Genomic DNA, 20,484 nt, shown 5'->3' with positions numbered 1-20,484 from the left:
CTTCAGGGAAATAGTTATTGGGTCACACATCAACTGAGCTGTGAGGTCATTTTCTATATCGTCACAATAGGAGCTGCCCACTGCTCGTTCTTAGAAAGCATTCAGATTTACAAAGAACATAAATGACTAGGCCTACAAAAGTAGAGTCGTCAGGCTTTCAGTCTCCTCTCCTAATTCAAAGTAACTCACAAGCTGTGGCAAATCCTTGATCTTGCAGCTCTCTTTAAAAAAAATCTGTTTGGATTGAATATCTGCAATAGTCGCAGATATAGCAATGGTATCCACATTCTCTGTAAAAATGCTGCTGATATAAAAACCCTTGGATCTTTTGCACGGAGCTGTTGAAGACAAACCTTACAGGTTCCAGAGCATAACTGTGAAAAAAAGAAGAAAAGAAATAGCTGTAGTTGCTTGGAAATTTCTTTTTTGTTCCTTAGCTTTTTCTGTGCCGTAAGCCATTAAATTAAGATAATCTGGTATGGTTTTAGTATTGGATTACAGAGTGAAATTGTGGTTGTGGGTATGTGAGAAGTTATGCAATAGGTAATGTAGTCAATCTCTACATTTACTGGTTACTTGTTCAGTCAGAAGGACGACACACATCCTCATCTGTAGCCAATTTAGCTTCTCAATCACCTAAATCGTGCATTATTTACCCACCAGAAAAATAAAAACACACTACTGCTGGACACTCAACATGCTCAGCCTAATCATATCACACTTCTGCCTGTTTTAACTTCCATACACGACGGATTTGATTGATGAGGTGTGGGCAACTGTCTATGCAGTGACATAGACACTATGTCAACACTTTACTAAAGAATCGTGCAAGCGAGCAGGTGTCCTTCTGTGACCTGTGAACTTTAGAAAAGTAGCTCACTGGAAAGCAAAGATCCTGTTCTCAGTATGGTAGAACAAGATTTGGAAGTCTGTTATTACTGACTTTTTGGTTATTTGATTTATAACATATCCATCATAAAAATGTAACTGTTTTAAACTTTAATAATTTTTGAATACTGCACTGTTTACATTTTTAGCATTTTGCCAATTTTCTTAAATACGTTTACTTTGTGGGAGGGAAACAGAAGCAATGTAAATATAATCCACATCTTGGCACAAATTCTTAAAGATTTCCATAATCGGAGGGACCCAGTGCCCATGCCTATTACAACAAATCCCCGTCCTTGCACTTAATCTTCCTTCAGCCTTGACACATTCACACAAAGATCATTTGTGCTCTGTGCAAATACTGCTGAGGTAGGCCACAGCCAGGAATGACAAAATGTAATCTCTGTCGCCCAGGTGGAGTCTCTCAAACTGAAGTGCTTACCAGTACATGGCCAGGCAGTCAGTGTGTGTGTGTGTGTGCACGTGTGTGTGTTTCCTGTAATACGGAGAAACTGTGACGGGCCAGAGGACCCAATTAGCACAGAAAAATGTATTCTTTTCCATGTGCCCTACTATATTTCACAGTTACAGTGTTTTGTCCTCAAGGTAGTACACAAGTTTATTGTATCTTTCAATACATTTACTATTAACTTAAATGTAGACTCTACATCTTTCTTCCATCACCTACAAGATATCTGCAGATCTGCCCTTTGAACAGATCTACAGGTTATAAAGGGTGTGTCATAAAGATATGACAGTAGCTATCTTAGGCCACAGTCGCATGAGCCATGAGGCCAGTTGCCAACCACTTGGCAACCACTGGCCAAATGACCAGTAAAGTAACAACTGTGCCTTTTGCAGCATGTTGGTTTCAGCATTAAGGCATAAATTCTACTTTCAAGGCAAATATTTTATGTTTCTGTCCAGCTTTTCAAGTGTCAACACTCAGCCAGTAGTTGGCAAGTGTTTGCAGATAAGTCAGGATCTTTCATGCAAACTCCAGGCAAGTATGCCAATCTGCTAACAAACAAAGCAATGACAATGAGGGTTTTGGTGTAGTACCATCTTTGCAACTAATTGCACATCTCCAGGCATCAAAACTGGTTGGGTTTGCACATTCCTAGTGACCACCGGTTGCCATGCTGTCCCCAACTTGGGTCTAGGCCTGTGTGACCGAGGCCTAAGCTAAGTTGAGCTTGTAAAGGGAAAACAGATCAAGGTGTTCATTGAAAAAAAGACAGTGGAGAGGAATCGGCTGTTCCTGGCCAAATATAGATAAGAGAACAAATGGGATGCTTGTTCCCAACAATAGTAATCCAGCAGATGTACATTTATTTTATGATTTTACCAGTTAAATTCCTGATAGCGGCAAAGTGAGTCTATTGTGAGTCATTTTCCTACTTTATTGTTGCCTTTTTGGTGCTTTCAGACCCCAAATGTACTCACTGTTTTGCGTATTATTTTGTTTTATCCATTAATGGCTTTTGGAGCTACATTTGAGTATATGGATCTGACGAAAAACTTACTAGAAATATATATGTAAAGCAAAAATGTTACAGCTTAACCATATAATGCAACCCAGTGTATAAAGCATTGGTATTACTTTGTTGCAGAGATTTATCAGGTCATTTATTGCCACATCTGCATGAAAGGTTAAAAATGTTTTTGGTATGTACATAATCATGAGCGACAATAATGGATATAAAAATCTCATTGACATGTTTCGTATGCATTCAGGTATTCTATGAAAAAGCAGCAGAGGACATGGGATTAAGTTAAGGACAAAGAATGGTGCAGTGAGAGGAGAGGAGAGGAGAGGAGAGGAGATGTGAAACCCTAAATGGGAGGTCAAACAAACAGAGCTATTTAAATAAAAAATAAGGGCAGCAGACAGTAAATGACAGAATATAATGGGAAGTAAATCATGAGTAAAAGCAGGGTAAGCCAAATGGGAAAACTGTGATGTTTGGGAATTTAGGAATAACTTTTTTTTTTCTTTTTTTTTTAATCTGGGGGAGGGACCGCTCTTCAACCAAGGGCAACAGCAATTGTGGGCATCTGTCATGGGCCATCTGGGAGAGCCCCAAGGCTACTGTAGGCACCAAAGCAAATGTGACCTGACCACGAAGGCAGAGTACAGAAAATGCAGTCGCACTGCAAACAGGGATTTTTTTTTTTTAAGTACAAAATTAGAACTTGGTAACAATCCAATGAGTCAAAACATTTGATGCAAAAATATGTTGCAGCATTCAAATCATGATGAAAATGTACCAAGTAAATTAAACAATTCATGAGGTGTTTTTAAAATACTGTTTATGGTTGTTTAGTTTCTGAGAGGAACAGCTTTCATGAAGAGAGCTGGATGTAAGACTTGATAACACACTCTTTACTTTGGACAGGGAACAGAAGAAACATGAAGTCCTTTTTATCTTATAAAGTGTGAGAATTAAAATTCTATATCTCAGTTTTGACTGAAAAAGTTAAACGCAGACCTAATCATAATTACATTTAATGTATAGGGCAATAAGATTACAGGTGAGATGATGTTATTGTTCTTCTTATTCTCAATAGAAACAATACAGAATATTCCTTTAACCCTTTAAAGCCAAATGCGTCATATTTGATGATATTTGTATCCCTTTTTGTGAGTTTTTGAGACTTCTGCACCTGAAAAAGCAAAATGATTTGCATAATACATTTTTAAAGAACACACCAGATGTAGCAAATATAGTGCAAATTAACATTAATTACAGGTTCAATAAACACAGCATTTTGAAACAATAAGTTTCAATATTTTTCTGGCAATTGTTTCATGGTTCCGACTTTAAAGAGTTAAACTATTTTGTTTTTGTTATGTATTTTTTTCCAAATATGATGCTACTTGGTACAGTTCCTACACACAAACCACTAAATCCAGATATAATAAATAATAAGCATCTTTTATAAGACTGCATGAACTCAAAAAGAATCTTTAAAATGCTTCAGGTTAAAATCTGATGCTAAATTAAAATAATTTTGACGAGTTGACATTTACTAACTAACATGTCACCATATATTTAACCGCTTATTTTTGGCAGATTGAGAGGCATCCAGTAAAATGTGGAGAGGAACTGCTGATTATAAAGAGATAGATTAGTTTGGACAACTGTGTTAGATGTGGGCTGTTGGAAGGGATTGGCCTGCAGTCAACTGTAAATCCGCCTCTTCCTTCCCTTCACACTCAAAACAAGACTTGACCTAAATTCTCGTTAACAGTTTTAGATATGTTTAACCATGGGCGCCTACTGCACGATGCCAACAAAGTGGGAATTTATAAAGAATTGTTGGAAGATATTAATGGAATGCCGACATCACTGTGTTTTTTTCTGCATAACACTTGGCTAACTTGCTTAGCAGTGCAGCCAAGATGAATGTATCTCCGATATAAAAAAACCCCCAAAAAAACCCTGCACGCTTACTTACTGCAAGTGAATCCAAAAGATTTTATGAGCTCTTATTTTATATGAAATGTGTGAGATCAGTATCATAAGTACTGTACTTGACTAAAGATGCTGTGGATGTTTTATAACAGGACTGACGGGCGACACTTTTCCTCAACGTATCATTTACTTTCGTTATTAAGCTCTTGCAGCAGCCAATGGCAAGCTCCTGCAGTTTTGCCTGATTTAAGGGAGATATTCGGGAGGCTTAGAGAATAAAATGTCTGTGGCCAGTTTCAGCTGGTAGCCTTTTTGTTTTTTCTGACTCCAGCAAATGTTTTTGGAGTCTAAAATTAAAAGCACTTTTCTATAACCCGTGCAGTCTTCATGGAGGAGGAGGAACTGTCTTCAATCATTTAAAGGTTTCGGTGTCTGATACACTGTCTTCAAAGATTCAATCTGCCTTCAGGCTTTACAACACTCTGCCCTACAAGTGTATCTAGTCTTTAAGTAACCGTTTCACCTTTAACTTAGATTTCCAACTTAGCTCAACTCCTCCAGGAATCGGTTTGGCATGCCAAATGTGTGTTTTGATCTGTAGGTTGAAGCTGGCTGGATTATTACTTTCACATTTTAAATTCTGAAAATAAACTAGGATAGAGGTGTAGGATTAAAAGTAACAAAAAGCGACTTGGGGAAGAGCAAAATTAAATTAACTTTTCACAAGTTTACATTTGGAAAAGACCCCTGAACAGTTTTCACTTTGTGTTCCAGGAATTTCTCACAACAATGGTAATGCAGGCCGAAGCTGCGACTAAGAACATTAAAAATCATAGACACATGCACCTTATTTGTATCTTTTTTATCTTTGGCTCCAAGTTACACACTCAGTGCTTTTAGAACTTGAGCAAACATTAAAAAAAAAAATGTTTATGCTAACTGATCGCCTGCCAAGCAAATAAAATACTTCCATTCGTAGGAGTGACATATGCTTTCCATGTGGAGTGATAGCAGAGGGTGGGAGGAGGGATGTATGGATGACTAATGAGGATGACTAAGATGTTTTCAGGGTGGTTTTCCGTTTCATTTGTCTAGCCCATGTCTGGCCCATAAGTTGATAAATATACACTGAGTGGAGTCGATCGTGAGACCCCTGTGTAACAACTGCTGATTCAAAATATACAGGAGATATTTAAAATGCGCACATTAGCACTTATGGTTGACAAAGAATTATCTCTACAATCATCTCATATTGTAAATTTAAACTATTATTAAATAGCCTGTATGTTATAACTTACAAAAAATGAACATAAAATAAGATGGATTAAAAAAAATCCAAGTGCTAATCAAATGTGCAGCAGTTGGCACAGAAGTAGCAAATTAGAGTTTATAATGTAAATAATTTGTAATATCAGAGATTCTATAAGACTAATTTCAGCAAAGCAAAGATGGTGGTTGGTGGCTTTTTAAAACTTTCTTTTAGGGTAAAAATTACCAAACTTTTGAAGTTGCTTTTATCAGATTTGACTGGCGAATCCATAACCACCATCAAAATAAATGAACAAAATAGCTACCTGCATAAATAACTATCCAGCCAAACTTTAGGTTAAATACCTTGAGTCATTGGCTAGAATGGATGATGTAAATCTAAACGCAGACTGCAGGAATTGAGCAGTGTTTAATTTCTAGAGCCCACTGTCCAATGTTGACAGATGACTGCAGATAAGATCACTGTTCCCTTTCTGCTCTAATCATCCATCCTCCAAGTTACTATCTGTGTTGACTCATGCTGGAAGCCTGACAGACCAAATTGGATTGACTTTTAATTAGAAGCACTCCCTAGGTAAAATGGGTTTGATTCGCTGAATGATCCTGTTATCCCATTAATGCTGTCTGGTTAGGAAACTCGTCTAGACTTGTTCATTCTGACAAATAAACCAGCTAGCTAAATCTAGTTTTAATCACATTCTCTAAATAGGCTGATACAATATAGCAAACACAATGTCATTCATGGCTTTCATTGATGAATAAGTCAATAATTGTGCTTACCAGAGGATTATGATTACTAGAATAAGCTACATTTACAAATGTGGCAGTTCTGCCCCAGGGCTTAGCCCTGAATGTTCTGATATCATCTGCAGATTTCACCTGCTGACAAAAAGTATTGGGCCACACCTCTTAATATTTGAATTCAGGTGATTTGATCCGCGCTACTTAGCCATGCAGTCTGTCATTACAAACATTAGTGAAAAAAAATGAGTGGATCTTCAGAGCTCACTGAATACGAGTGTGGTAGTGTAGGGTGTGACTGTTGCAACATGGGAAAAAATATATTTCTGATCAATCATAAATGGTATTATTACAGAATTTAAGTGTTTAAGACACAAAGCAACACAGCTAAGTGCGAGACCACGTAAAATTACAGACTGCCAAGTTTCTGAGGGGCATCGTGCGTGAATTCAGAACTCTGCTGCTCGAGTCCTCACTAAAACCAAAAAAGTGGACCACATCAGTCCAGCTCTGAGGTCTTTACAGTGGCTGCCTGTCTGTCAAAGGATAGACTTTAAAGTTCTGATGCTGGTCTATAAAGCTCTGAATGGTTTAGGACCAAAATACATCAGTGACCTCCTGACCCAGTATGAACCTTCCAGATCCCTCAGGTCAACTGGATCCGGTTTTTTATCAGTTCCCAGAGTCAGAACCAGACACGGAGAAGCTGCATTCAGCTTTTATGCTCCTTATATCTGGAACAAACTCCCAGAAAGCCTCAGATCAGCTGAAACACTCAGTTTATTTAAATCCAGGTTGAAGACTCACCTATTTGAATAAAACACCAAATCCACAGTGTTAAGCTTAAATTTCAAAACTTACATTTTAACTACTGATTTTATCTACTGTTCTGATTTTATCTACTGTTCTGATTTTATCTACTGTTCTGATTTTATCTACTGTTTTTTAATCAATTTTAAATCATGCTTTTTATTTGTTTTTGTTTTTTAATGTCTCTGTAAAGCACTTTGAATCACCTTGTTGTTGAATTGTGCTATATAAATAAACTTGCCTTGCCTTGCCTCTGCTGACTCAGTAATTGCAGCACCTCCTCTGGCATTAACATCAGCATAAAAACTGTGTGCCGAGAACTCCTGTAGTTGTTATCTGTATGCGGCTTAGTATGTTGCTCATATAATGTGATGAGCCCAGTAGGGGAAATCTACTCAAAGTGAGAAAAACCATACAGAAAAACAAAAAGAATACATAGGAGCTAAGAACAAGTCACTGTTTTGGATTCACATGTGATTGTAATGCCATCATTCCAGATGACAGCTATGGGCTTAACCCTTTGCACCATTAGATCTCACTTTTCTCATTTTATAGAACTTTAAAAGTCTCACAAGTTTGGTCTAAAAAATTATGTTTACGAAAAGTCTAAGAGGCGTAAGCCAGTTGAGGTAAAGGTGTTCACCTACCTCTAAAACCCAATGAAATAATGCTGAAGTATTTATGAAACATTGCATTTTTGCTCAGTCCTAACTAGGAGACCACACTGAGTAGGTTTGCTTGATGTTATTTTCATTAATGTAAGAAAGGTCAGTGAGAAAACCCCCAACACAGTTGCATTGTCAGGCATACACTCTTACATCTACTCATTTGGCTAAGTTGTCCATGCGTATATGTGTCACTGAAAAGGCAGGTAATTTTGGTGGTTTAATGTATCCAGTCTGTGCCTGCTCCCATATGCTGTTTGTGTTGTATTTGTTAAGACTGAGCACGCAACACGTTACCTATTAGTTGCTACTTTATTAATTATAGAAGATAATTCAAGCTAAATTACAGATTTTTTTTTTCATAAATGACTCTGAACTGATCACTGCAACCAAATAATTTTCAAAAAATTGCCTTGACCATGTAACTGTGACCACTTACGTTATGAAACATGTTCATCAGCTGTTACTCTGAAATATTCATCTGTCACCTGAGCTAAATTCTCCACATGAGATTGAGCAGTAGAGTACAAAGCATTCTTCCTCTACTATTCACTCCATAAAACCTGTAAACAAGAGTAATTTATCATCATGAAATTGAGTCACATGAGCCTAATGATCATAACTTAGTAGACATAACAGCCCAAGAGCTTCACTATCAACTCTCTATGATTCAGTCATGATTGAAACCAGACAGCCCGAGCAGCAGAGACATGCCATAATGGCTCTTTCAATTAACGGCCATTTAATTTTGGCTGCTTGAGTGGTCTTTTGTGCACAGTAGGAATAGCCATTGGAGAGAATATAACACGGCATTTAATAGAGGAACAAAGAGCAAAATTATTTCAGTATAAGAAGCTGCATGACAAGTCAGGTGAGAAGCAAAAGCCCTTTGATCTCAGGAGAAACAGCAAAGACCGAAAATGTTTCAAATGGATGAAGTGCTACCTCCTTGGCAAAAAATGTAGAAAATTTCATCAGCTTTATTTTCTGACTGAATCTACTACAACTACAAGAGTTGTAAGGCCGGGGCATTTTCTCATTAACACGATTATTCAAAGCCTATATTTTGTCAGGCTGTATAGAGCAGAGGCTGTCCTCGTGCATTCCTATAGAAAGGATAAATGTACCAACTAGACTAAAAACACATCTGCAGACTGCGTTGAGGATCTGGACAGGCCAAAGCTAGAACAACGGTGGCAATTTTCCTTATCTGCTTTTTCTCTTTATCGTGTTTTGCTTAGTTTGGTCATTCCATACAAATACATTCAGAGATACAGCATGGTTTGATCCCAACTCGTATAGTCCGCATGTCCAAGTTTCCTTAGGCAAGATAGTGAGTCACAATTTGCCCCTTAGAGGTCCATAACTGTGTCTGTGCTTGATAGAGAAAGCCTTTATAAATGTGTTTGTATGAGTGAAGGTGGTTTGTATTGTAAAAGCACTCTAAGTAGTTAGTAAGACTAGAAAAGCACCATAAAAAACAGTTCAATTTACCATAAAAATTGAGTCTGATTGAGTGCTACAAGGTTGTACAGAGTGTTTACTCTTGCATCTAACCCTACCAAAAACTTGTAATGCCAGGAGGAGTGTTGGATCAAGTCATGTCCCCCTGTGCATGTAAGAGGGGGGGTGCAGCTGTAACATTATCAGCAGGAGGGCTCCAAGTGCTCTGGCCAGGACTAGCTTCACTACTATCAGCAGCTTTAATTGCACTTACAGTAACATAACGATTTGTTGTCAGCTCATCTAACATTGTCTTCGCTCTGTCCATTCACTGCCACACGCACACACACACACACACACACATAGACATACAGTAAAACAGCACAGAGGGACTGCAGAGAATGTTTGACAGCAAAAATATAGTCGATTCTGAGCTGAACTATAGAGCATCTTAGACATGACAATACCTAAAATCAAGCTGTTTGGTCAGATGGTGCCTTTAGTAATTATCCCAGCTTACAGTGTAGTGACAAAAACACACACGTAGACACACACACACACACACAAAACGTGATGTAAGTAAGAAACACAAAAGGAGAAAAATGCATTTCATGTTTATTCTTTAAGTTCAATTTCCCACACTGGGGTTTAGTTCTGAGAACTACAGTATAAGAAGACAAACCAATGACACTGCTCTGCACGTAGGAGTAGTCAGTAACATTTGTATTTCATCAACAAATGTGCTCCCCCACAAGGACACACACCAACACATAAACTCAAGGTTTGTTTCATGTTGTCATTCAATTCAGGCAGGAACTTGGGAACCTTGGGAATTAGCTCTGCAAAATATTTGTGAATGATTTGTGTGCCACAGGCCAACTTAGCCACAGCCAATTCCAGTAAACCTGAAAACTACCCAATCAATACACTGTCTTAAACTTCAAATCTCAGGTCTAACCTGCAACTGCAACATAACACAGCTAGCTGCAGTTAGATTAAATATACATTTTTGTCATTTACTGTTAATTCAACAGATTATTAACTCTGAATTAAACCATGACACTAAAAACTGGACTATACCAATATCGGTACTGAAAACGAAAAATCTGACTCTTGCTGTGATCTAGCATTATATAAATAAAATGTAACCAAAATCCACACAGTTTTAGTAAAAAGTCAACTGAAGGCCACATCCTGATGAATTTTATGTGACGATCGGCAACATGACCAAGTGTAACCTTTTATGGATTAAATGGTGCAAAATTATTCAAACACGGAGACCAGTCTTTCTTGTGAATGACCTTCAGCCCATTATGAAGAATAATTTCTCTGTCATCACACACATATGGGCGTAAACACCCACATATACACAAAGCACACACACACACACACAAAGAAAAGCGTTTTCACACAGCTTCTTGCTGTGCTGAATCTGTACCTGCAATGCAGCCACGGGGGAATGGAGAGGTAATGGGCCGTGCGAAAATTCAACTTCCCACACAGCCCTTAATATGTCTGTGCATCCCTCTGTCCAGATGAAGGGGGACTCGAGGAGCTACTATCCATCTGAGCTGGTTTAACATTTGGCTCCGTTTGCGTCTAAAAACACATGTTTGTGTTTTTAAATGGAAATAAAAGGTGCATGTGGAGGCAAAATTGCTCAAAGAACATTTTTTAAGCACTGCGGCAGCAGCGTGTTTGCTTTCAAAAACAAGGAGGGGACGCTAAGAAATCACTATTCACACTTTCTGTGTACACCTTGCCATGTGATTACATGACATGATGACAGGAGGCATTTTTGTTAAAAACTAGCCTGCTCCATGTGAAAAAGAGGAAAGTTTGCACCTTGTTTTTCAGTGAATGTTTCTGACAGTGATTCCGTTTTTTTTAAACACCAGGGAAGCAGATGATCCAGCCACATGCGAGAAAATGCATACCATAGTATACATGTGGTAATGCTCTATATGAGCTGCAAACAATTTAAGATGTAACCAACCGACCATTTGACTTCATCGTAAGCACAGGGTTTATCTTTTTTCAGCTTTCAGTTTATCACAAGAGTATTGACCACCTTGTTGTCATAATGTGCCTTCTATCGATCATTTGTGGGTGTTTTGACATTTTGTACAAGCTCTGAAGGACTGCATTTTCACCCAGATAGAAATTTGTTATGGGGTTCGCTCGACAATCGGGGAGGTGGCTCTGCCCTGTCTTCACCTCTGAGCAGCCAAATAAAGATCACTGTTATCAGTCCAGAGGCAGGTTTAAGCTGCCAGTCTGTGAAGGAGACTGTCATCTGATTTGTAATGACACAGCCAAAGAGCCATTACGTCTTTGATGGGAGATTTAAGCAGAAATCCATTTCGGAGGGTCTGAGGAAAAGCAGGCTCGGATGGGAGGGGGGTTGGGGGTTGGGAAGAGCAATCTATTGTGAGTCTATTGTGATAAGGTGTAGACTGCACCTGCAATTTGCTAGTGGAAGCTTCGTTTTGACGATAACTGTGGTTAGTCATTTGGGCGACAGTCCATTTCAAATTATTACCGATGCTTCACAGAGGTTTTTTTTTCTATGCGATTAGTCACACCGAATGAAGACAGAAGTGTTTTGTTTAAACATTTGCAGTCCTTTTTCATGCTGCTATTGGACATCTGCAGGGAGAATGTGTGTTAACACCACAAGCAGCCGCTGCAACAATGAAATCCAGGGCAGAAAATGGCTGCCACACAGCTGATAGACTATAGTGTTGTGGCTTTGGCGATGTGGACTGCATACAGCGCTTTTCTCCACATTAGTACCCCCCGTTTTAATTTTCTTAAGCAATTCCAAACAAAGCAGCAAAAACGATATGATGTTACTACAATACCCACCTTTCAATTTGATGTATACTCCCTTTAATTATAAACATCCTTAAGATGTAGTTCACAGAAAAAACTGCTTTAAAAAACAGTTGTTTAATTTCGTTATTATTAATAGTTTTTCAATTTTTTTAAATTTTCTAAGCGTTACTGAGAAAATCTGAAAAGATTATTAACAAAACCAATCATTATTTGCACCTCTTCTGAACAAAAGCATAATGTAATGGTGACATTGTATCCTACTTTTTATTAATTACTTATTTAATTAGACTAATAATAAGGTTCTGTTTGTTTATTTAAATATTTTACAAGATTTGGACAATGTACAGAGTAGGCTAAAAAACGTGTTACTGTGATAGCAATTGGTAATAATTGGTAGCAATAAAAAAAAACCTATCTCATTAGGTATTGACTTACAGTAGTATTGATACCAACAGTCCTGTCTTCTTGTCCTCCAGTTGACACACAGCTTCACACAACACCTCCCTGCATTGCACCCATGCAGTCAGTTATGACTGCAGCCTGCCAGCTACACTAGCTAGCAATAGCTGACAACTTGAAATAGTCAACATGCTAACGCTGAGGCTTCAGAATGCTCACTCCACAATCAGTGAATGATGTCATCCATATTTATACTGTCTATGGCTGAAATGTTTTGAAATTAAAATTCTCGCATTGACAATTTAACCTTTGTCTGTTTGTTATTATTTTGGATTTTTTTTTATCTTAATGTTTATTGTCAAAATAAGAAACTATGTATGTTTCTTAAATAGACCTGACGCCCTAATTATTTAGTTTCATTGGGGAAAAATTGTCAGAAGCACTGAAATAATTTAATTAAAACAAAAAGGTTTTATGAGTCATATTCTTACCGCATTATCCTTACAAGGAGTTTGGTGACATGTTAATAATATCAACACAATACTCCTAACTTTTCTTTTCCTCTGAAGAGCTCTTTTATGTACTTTATACTATAAATATTCTGTGATGACTGATGTTTCTCAGTCCAGACTGTGGAATTACACATCACCGTATTCTGACAGTACCTCTGTTGTAGCTACTCACCAGTCATTTTTATATGCTTTAATGCATTTCATTAGAGTGTTAGAGGAACTGTTTCATGTTGATGCTAGTGTCTTCTCCTACTTTATTTGCATTTTAACTCTCAGGCTCCAGAGGCTCTTCAAATAAAGGCAGCGAGCTCTGCCTGTCAGTTGGCTGTCAAAGCCATTAGTCATAAAACACATTAGGAAAGCCACACCCCATGGCAGCTGTATAGTATTCAGGAGTACCAATGGGATATCTCATCAATCTCTGTTTACAGCACAGGGAAAAACACTGTTCATTTTACCACCCTGACTCTAAAGGCCCGAGAGTGGCGTCTCCCTGCATTAAAAAAATCTTCTGTCACACCAACGGGAAGAAAAAAGAAAAGCAATATTGCCAACATATCAACAAAGAATGATTTGTGGATGAGTGTTCAATCTTTGTTGGACTTTATCAGCAGGAGCCATGAGTCCATTGACAGCTAAGGGCTGGAGCTCAAGCTGCTCCCATCCCAATCTCGTTCCACATGATTATTCTCAATTTCACAGCTGATGGTTTTTACTGAGACAGATGGCGCCGGCCAAATGCCAAAGTACAGAAGAGAAAGCTCCGAGGTAGGAGAAAAAGTTAAAGAAGGGGGTAGGGAGATAAGCTGGTCACTCAACTTCATCACCAATGTTTGGAATGGTAGCAATCTGTGAATGTGACCTTTCTCCACCGTGCAGGATGGTGAGAGATGTGGTGTCTCGGTAGATGCTCTTGGGTTTGAATATACAGACGGGGTGCTAATCTGAACCTGAAGAAGCGAGGGGGAAACATGCACTAGTGATGAGGTGCCAGTGCAGGTAGAGACCAAAGAAATGAAGATTCTGTGGGAATCTAAAAGATCTTTACCCCATCTATTAAATTCATAGAGCAGCATTTGTCCCTAGTTGCAGATGTTGTTTTGTTAAAATTAGCTTATAATGAGTTCAATTATTTATTAATAGCTTTTTATTATTATTTCAATTAAGCAATTAAGATCCAAAACTCCAAATTATTGAGTTTGCCATCATATAAGACAAACAAAAGGTGAATTAAAGAGCAGCTCTTCTCTCCAAGCTTACCACATTTATTGTGCAAAACACTTTTCCCCTCTTCCACAAATGGCTTTTGCATTGGGAGGCCTTGCACCATAATATGTTGAATTGTCTTAAAAGCTGCTAACTTACCAAACTTCTCATTACCTTTGCTCCTCATTACTGAAATTACCCTTATGATAATTTCAGACTTTCTTCTTTTCTAAAAGAAATCGAATAACAATTACCCTTTTGCCTTTCTGTACTGTAAGTACTGCTTGTCATTAGAAACTGCTGCCAGTCCATTTCCCACATGTATATTTAACATAATGTGCACTGAGTTTGTCTCTGGATGAACTAACCTACATACAAATTTAGCTAAATGACTGCTTTCATGCTGAGACTGGAGAGAGCGAGTCTGGCCCAGCTGTATACACACCTAAGAACCCAACAGAATCGCACTTGGTGTTAAAAAAAAGTTTAAAAAAAAGAAACTCTACCAGCCTCACACCGGAGGAGTGCTAGTGAAAATTACAGCATCACTCAGGGGAGCGGGCAGTAGAAGGTGTGGGATTTGATGAATCAAGGACCTTTTGTTCACAGCGAAAATGACTGGCTTCCATGCAGTTGGAAAGAGCATCTCCTCACCAGAGCTTGGCAGGGATGCAGCGTCATTTGGAGCCATTTATGTTTGAAGCTGACGCAGAGGGGGACGGAGGCGCGCAAGGTCACTGAAAGAGGATGCAGAACGTGATGATGTGGCCAGTGCTGGGTGTTTAAGTGTGTCTACTCTGCTTGAATTGAGCAGCAGCTGAGTATGCCAGGGCCGCACTCACGGTAATGATGGAGTGAGACGCTCACATCTATAGGAAGACTGAAGTGAACCTCAAGCAGCACAGCTGAGGTTTCAACACAGTAAATGACACGATGAGCACACACACGTGTCAGTATAGAGCCAGCAAGTTTATCGTTTGATTAGACCCTAAATTTAACAGGGAGTACTCAAAAATAAATAAATAAAAATCATCTGTTTTGGTGTCAGCTGCAGATGAATATTCGCCACTTGTGATAATGCTTTGGATGAAAAACAAAAAACAGCAAATGGCATTTTGAAAACTAGTTTTTTTTGTATTTCACACAAGAAAAAATGAGTCCACTGATTGAGAAAACAGCCAGTAATCAGCGAATTCAATTTTCATCTTGGGAAAACAATACAACACATGTATTTTCCAGAACCTTTCATCCACAGTGATTTGCGTTTTTGGCCCCTCCACATATACTAACAGATGGAGATTTTAGATTTGGGGTTCAGTCTTATTCAAAGATGATTGAGCCAGGACCACCTGCACTACACCTGCTAGTACTAAAAGAAAAAAGTTTGAAAAGAGAAAGCATATTTGGGTTAGCTCCAAATATAGGATAGCCATAGGGCATAGGAAGAAAAGATGCATATGGGGTTGACTCTTTTTTCTTTCATATACATCTTCATTTAATGTTAAAATTATTCCACAGAATAGTGGCCGACATCCTTAAGGGTCTGCACACACACAACTACGGTATGAAACACACACACAGGGATTCAGCGATGTGCACTGAGACACTCGAAATGCCTAAAAAAAAATCCCTGAGCTCCAGGGTTTAAATAACTTCATTCACAAACCCAGGTACGCCTCTGACCTCCATCAACACCACCAGATATGTGTCAGGATATTATTTCTTCTTAAATATGACTAAGGCAACTACTATAACCAACGACAATTAATACATGTGATATTTGTGCCTCCAAAACACTCAGATTTTAAAAGTTAGAACATGATTTTTTTTTTGTCAAATACTAGCACTTTTTCATACACACCGACAAACCAAACACAAAACTGGAACCCTTATCCACCAGGAAAAGAAATAAAAAAAAACATGTTTTTTAAATTGATATAGAATGTTTTAACTACTACTTACTTACTTACTTACTTACTTACTTACTTACTTACTATAATTTTAAATAGAAAAAATAGCAAATGCATTTCTATCAAACGCAAAAGAAAGACACTGTAGAAACATTTAGTCGACACGAAAGCGCAGTCCGCAGGTGTCCAAAGCGACGTTCACACACAAACAGCCTCGGAATACAACATTTAAACAACATTCCTACCTGTGTAAGACGGTTGCACAGCTCCTGCGTCGCTACTGTCCATTTCCAGCTGTCACAGATTACAGCGCGAGCTCAGCAGCAGGCGTTTCAGTCCCGCGACCGAGTCCAGAAAAGATAAAACCACGAGGGTAATGCGCGCGCGCTGTGGCACCGCCGCCTGCGCGACAGAGATACCGAATCACTGCGCGCGAGGTTGTGAGGGAAAAGGAAAAAAGGGCCAAATGAAATCAGTCGACGTGAAAACAGGGTTGGAGCAGCAGTGGCACGGGACTGTTTGAAATGTAAAATGTTAATAAGAGCGGGCTACTCTTATTACTTTATGAAGCAACCCAAAGAATTTCAATGAAAGTGTAGAGCGTTTTTTCCCCCAGAAATTTCTACTTATTCTACTCTGTGACTGATTAGCTTAACTGATTGGCTGATAACAGATTTTATTTAATAGGGCCTTATTCAAACAAACTCAGTATAGCCATCTTTTTACACAACCACAACAAAAACTTTCCTCAAGTTGTCCTACAAGATACAAAGTAAAGAATAAATCAAATGTAAACATAAACATCAGCAAATACATGTGCACAACTGTAACGCTTACATCAGACAACCATAAGAGAAGGTACACCATAGTAATACACTATACACTTGATGTTTAATGTGTCTTCATAGGACAATTAGACAACCCTTACATTATAGCAGTATACAGTTACATAACAGAACTTGGGGGCAACAGCTGTATTCGCATTGTTTTATTATTTAACAGAAGTCTGGCAACCTGTCCAGTGGTTGTGATTAATGGTGTACTGAGAGAGAAGAGCTTATAGGGGGCATATCCTGAGCTTTTAGTTGGATTTATGAATCATATCAGAGTAGTAGAAATAGTTGGTTATGTTCATTAATTGTATTTACATGAATAAGCACCTTCTTTATATATAAAATGTAAATACAATAGTCTTATACATGTGGCCTACATCATAGTGTGTAGTCAAAAATGTAACTTTTAAATCGTGACAGAGACTTTGCTCTATAAAAGTGGAAATAACAGCAGACAATAAAACTAATGAAATGTCTCATTAGTGTGGTATTTTCTGCATTGCAAATTGCTTTTACAAGTTAATTTGTTTTATTTTCACAGAGGCCGGTGTGACTGTCATACAGAAGTGCACTCATAAAAGATCTTATATCATCATTGAGGACATTTAAAATAAAGATGGACTTTCAATACACAAAACGATTTACCATATCCGAATATACTGCACTCAAAAGCAGCATGTTAAAACATGACCATATCCTATTGTATTGCATTGAAATTTGTAACATGCAACCAAGCATACTTTGGAGATCATGCTAACCCTCAAGCCTGTGTCATCTATATGTAGAGCAGAAAAGAAGGTCAAAGTTCAAGGCTGCAATGAATGAGTATGTCTTACTCTCCAACCAGTTGTAACAGATGGCTGCACCTCCCTGAGTGTGGTTCTTCTGGGGTTTCTTCCTGTAAAATTGAGTTTTTCCTTCCCACAGTTGCTAAGTGCTTGCTTATATGGGGTCTCCTGATTGTTGGGGTTTTCTTACCTTACAGTATAAAGCCAATGCCAGTAGAAACTACCATAAAGACTGCTTTTGTGATTTGGCACAACATACATAAAAGACAAATCAATTAAATGTTGTGCATTTTACCTAAAGGCAGCTTCGGTATGATGAAATTAAAAGAGAAAAGTCATATTTTGCAACACTGAGACACCTGCTGGTGTTTTTACAGCCTTGAAACAACGATAATGTATTTCCATAAACACTTCTATTAAAAAACCTGCTTCCACATAATGGCCACTTATAATAAGATTAAATGTTTGAGAGGTCAAAGGAAAATCTTGTAACCCTCTGACATGTCAAATCATCACTACCTCTGTGTGCAGCAGGGCCTATCATCAGGCATCATCCCCCAATCTTACCCCCTGTAGACCCTTTCATTAACATAGTTGGGCTTTGTTCAAAAGCAGATCCCTGCAGATGAATTTGAGCATACAGTGACACAGGCACATGCCTTCGTGCGCTGTGGCCGTCCTCGTTGTGTGCGTTCGGATCAGCTGTCAGCTGGAGGGTGATGGATGCATGCTGGAAACATACTTGGAGTTCGAGGTATGTCCTTCTCACTGAAGTCCTTTGACACCCTGCTTGACCCCAGCGCAAGTCAGCCGCTCTAAAAATAAAGAAGCACATGTGCTTGATGCACATAGACGCAGAAACAAGGGTGTAAGATATCATGCTTCTCGTGTCTTCATATCTGCGTGCAAATACAAAGGAAAACAATACACAGCCTCCTGTTGGATTACAAGAAAGTTATATTCAGGTCCTCGATTTCCATGAAGCTCAAGCCCAATCAACATGCTCCCAGCATCAAAGTTAATGCCAGTGCTCAGCTCCATCATTATCTTGAGTGCTTTCATTAAAGGACATTTTTATTCTGCTGCGTCCAGAATCACAGAGAAAAACCGGCCACAAGTCGCAGCCACATGTTTTGGCTGAACCTGGTCACCATGGCAATGCGTTTAAAAAGAAAAACTCGACTTTGACTTTTGACTTTAAAGTCTCATTGAAATATTGGAATTGACAGACGTGAGTAGTTGGTTTAAAAAAGATGGGAGGGAAAATGCGATTGAAAAGAATGGCATCATTGTGAAGGCTCGAGTCACATAAAGGCAGCAGTTCACAGTGTAACCCTCAGCGGTGAGGAGTATTTGAGCGTGACAACAATATCCACCCTCTGACTCAATTTGACACTCAGCAGGTCTAGTTATTAATCCAATGCTGCAGCTGCAGCAAGTAGCGTTTTGATCATTTTTCCAACCATGTAAGTGATTTTTTTTTTGTCTTTGCATGTGACTTACTGAAAATATGAATTCAAACATGAATTCATGTCAGCTGTTGGCCTGAAGCCAGCTATAAATGTAAACTATGTGACAAATGTGAGACAAATGAAAAAGACATGAGTCTTCGTAAATTACTTTTTATGAGATCGTCACTGCTGATATCTTACAAAAGTATGAAAGGATCCATCACGCTTTCAAATAGATTAATGGCCTATTTGAATGTGTGCTGGGGTGTGTGTGTGTAAAACTATGACCCACAAAAGGAATGAGAGTGGGTATTGAGTTTACTTTGAGCTGGAGGGTAGCCAATATTATCCAAACTTAGAATTATTATGTACAATTCCCCCTTGTGGTTTTTGCTCTATTCATTTAAAATCTTATCTTAATCTTTTTATTTATTTATTTATTTATTTTGGAGATTTAGGCTTAAGCTGGTCATTTCAAACTTGGCTTCAGTGTAAAGCTACTTCACATGCAGTATATATTTACTTTAAAAAAAATGTATATCAGAAGAAATTAATTTAGTTCACTTGATTATAAGCATTTCTTTGACTTTGACTTACTGTATTTTCTTCTTTTACTTTGAAAACCTCCTATCTAGGCATTAAAGACATGTATGTCCCAGTGCTAATTTAATAGGCATGGCTTCACTCCTCTCCCACATCATACATAAACATTTTCAGGGAGAGGTTGGAGCATTTAAACTGAGAATGAAAGATGGTGAAATCCTTTTAGAAAAGAGTCCAATCAAAAATTAGATCAGGGTGCATTCTGGGTAAGAGGAGCAAATCTTACCCACCCGATGACTGCATGTGGCTGCGACTTGTGACCGTTTTTTCTTGTACACACTGCCTTGAAGTCCACTTGAGTCTTGATGGTGATGATTTACTGAAGGAGTGCAAAAGAGAAGACAAGATATTCACTGCTGGAGTAATACAAAAGTTAGTATGTTGATTTCATGGTTAATGGAAACACCACAGACAATGTTGTGAAGATTTGAAGGTCTCGGTATAGAAATGTGAACCAAGAATCAATATGATTTTATACTGTCTTCCTTTGTCCTCCTGATCCCTGGAGAATTGTGAGGATGATCTATTAAAAGGAAATAATTACTATTAAGGCTATTTAACCATATATATCCAATTTAGATAAGTGATGTCATCCATTGATTTAAAGATTATTATTATTATTTTTTTAGTAGCCTATTTAAGACCATATTTGAAGAAAAAGGTAAAATCGATTAGCTGTTAGCTAATGCTATTACGGACTAGCTTGGTT

The 20,484-nt window shown here is 38.2% G+C and overlaps 1 protein-coding gene across 1 annotated transcript in view; it reads right to left on the bottom strand.

The window, feature by feature from the left end:
* Positions 1-16,477, bottom strand: part of LOC102203030 (zinc finger protein 385B-like) — a 74,207-nt gene extending 57,730 nt beyond the window's left edge. Inside the window, exon 1 of the mRNA XM_005749227.1 lies at positions 16,346-16,477. Within this exon, the coding sequence (XP_005749284.1) occupies positions 16,346-16,388 (43 nt within the window). The 5' untranslated portion in view covers positions 16,389-16,477. The remainder of the gene's footprint in view (positions 1-16,345) is intronic.
* Positions 16,478-20,484: the final 4,007 nt, after the last annotated feature.

Source organism: Pundamilia nyererei, unplaced genomic scaffold (genome assembly GCF_000239375.1).
Source record: "Pundamilia nyererei isolate P.nyererei 1_Seehausen unplaced genomic scaffold, PunNye1.0 scaffold00240, whole genome shotgun sequence".
NCBI classification, from domain to species: Eukaryota; Metazoa; Chordata; class Actinopteri; order Cichliformes; family Cichlidae; genus Pundamilia; species Pundamilia nyererei.
The sequence above is the reverse complement of the archived record's forward strand: the minus strand, read 5'-3'. Positions and strand labels throughout refer to the sequence as shown.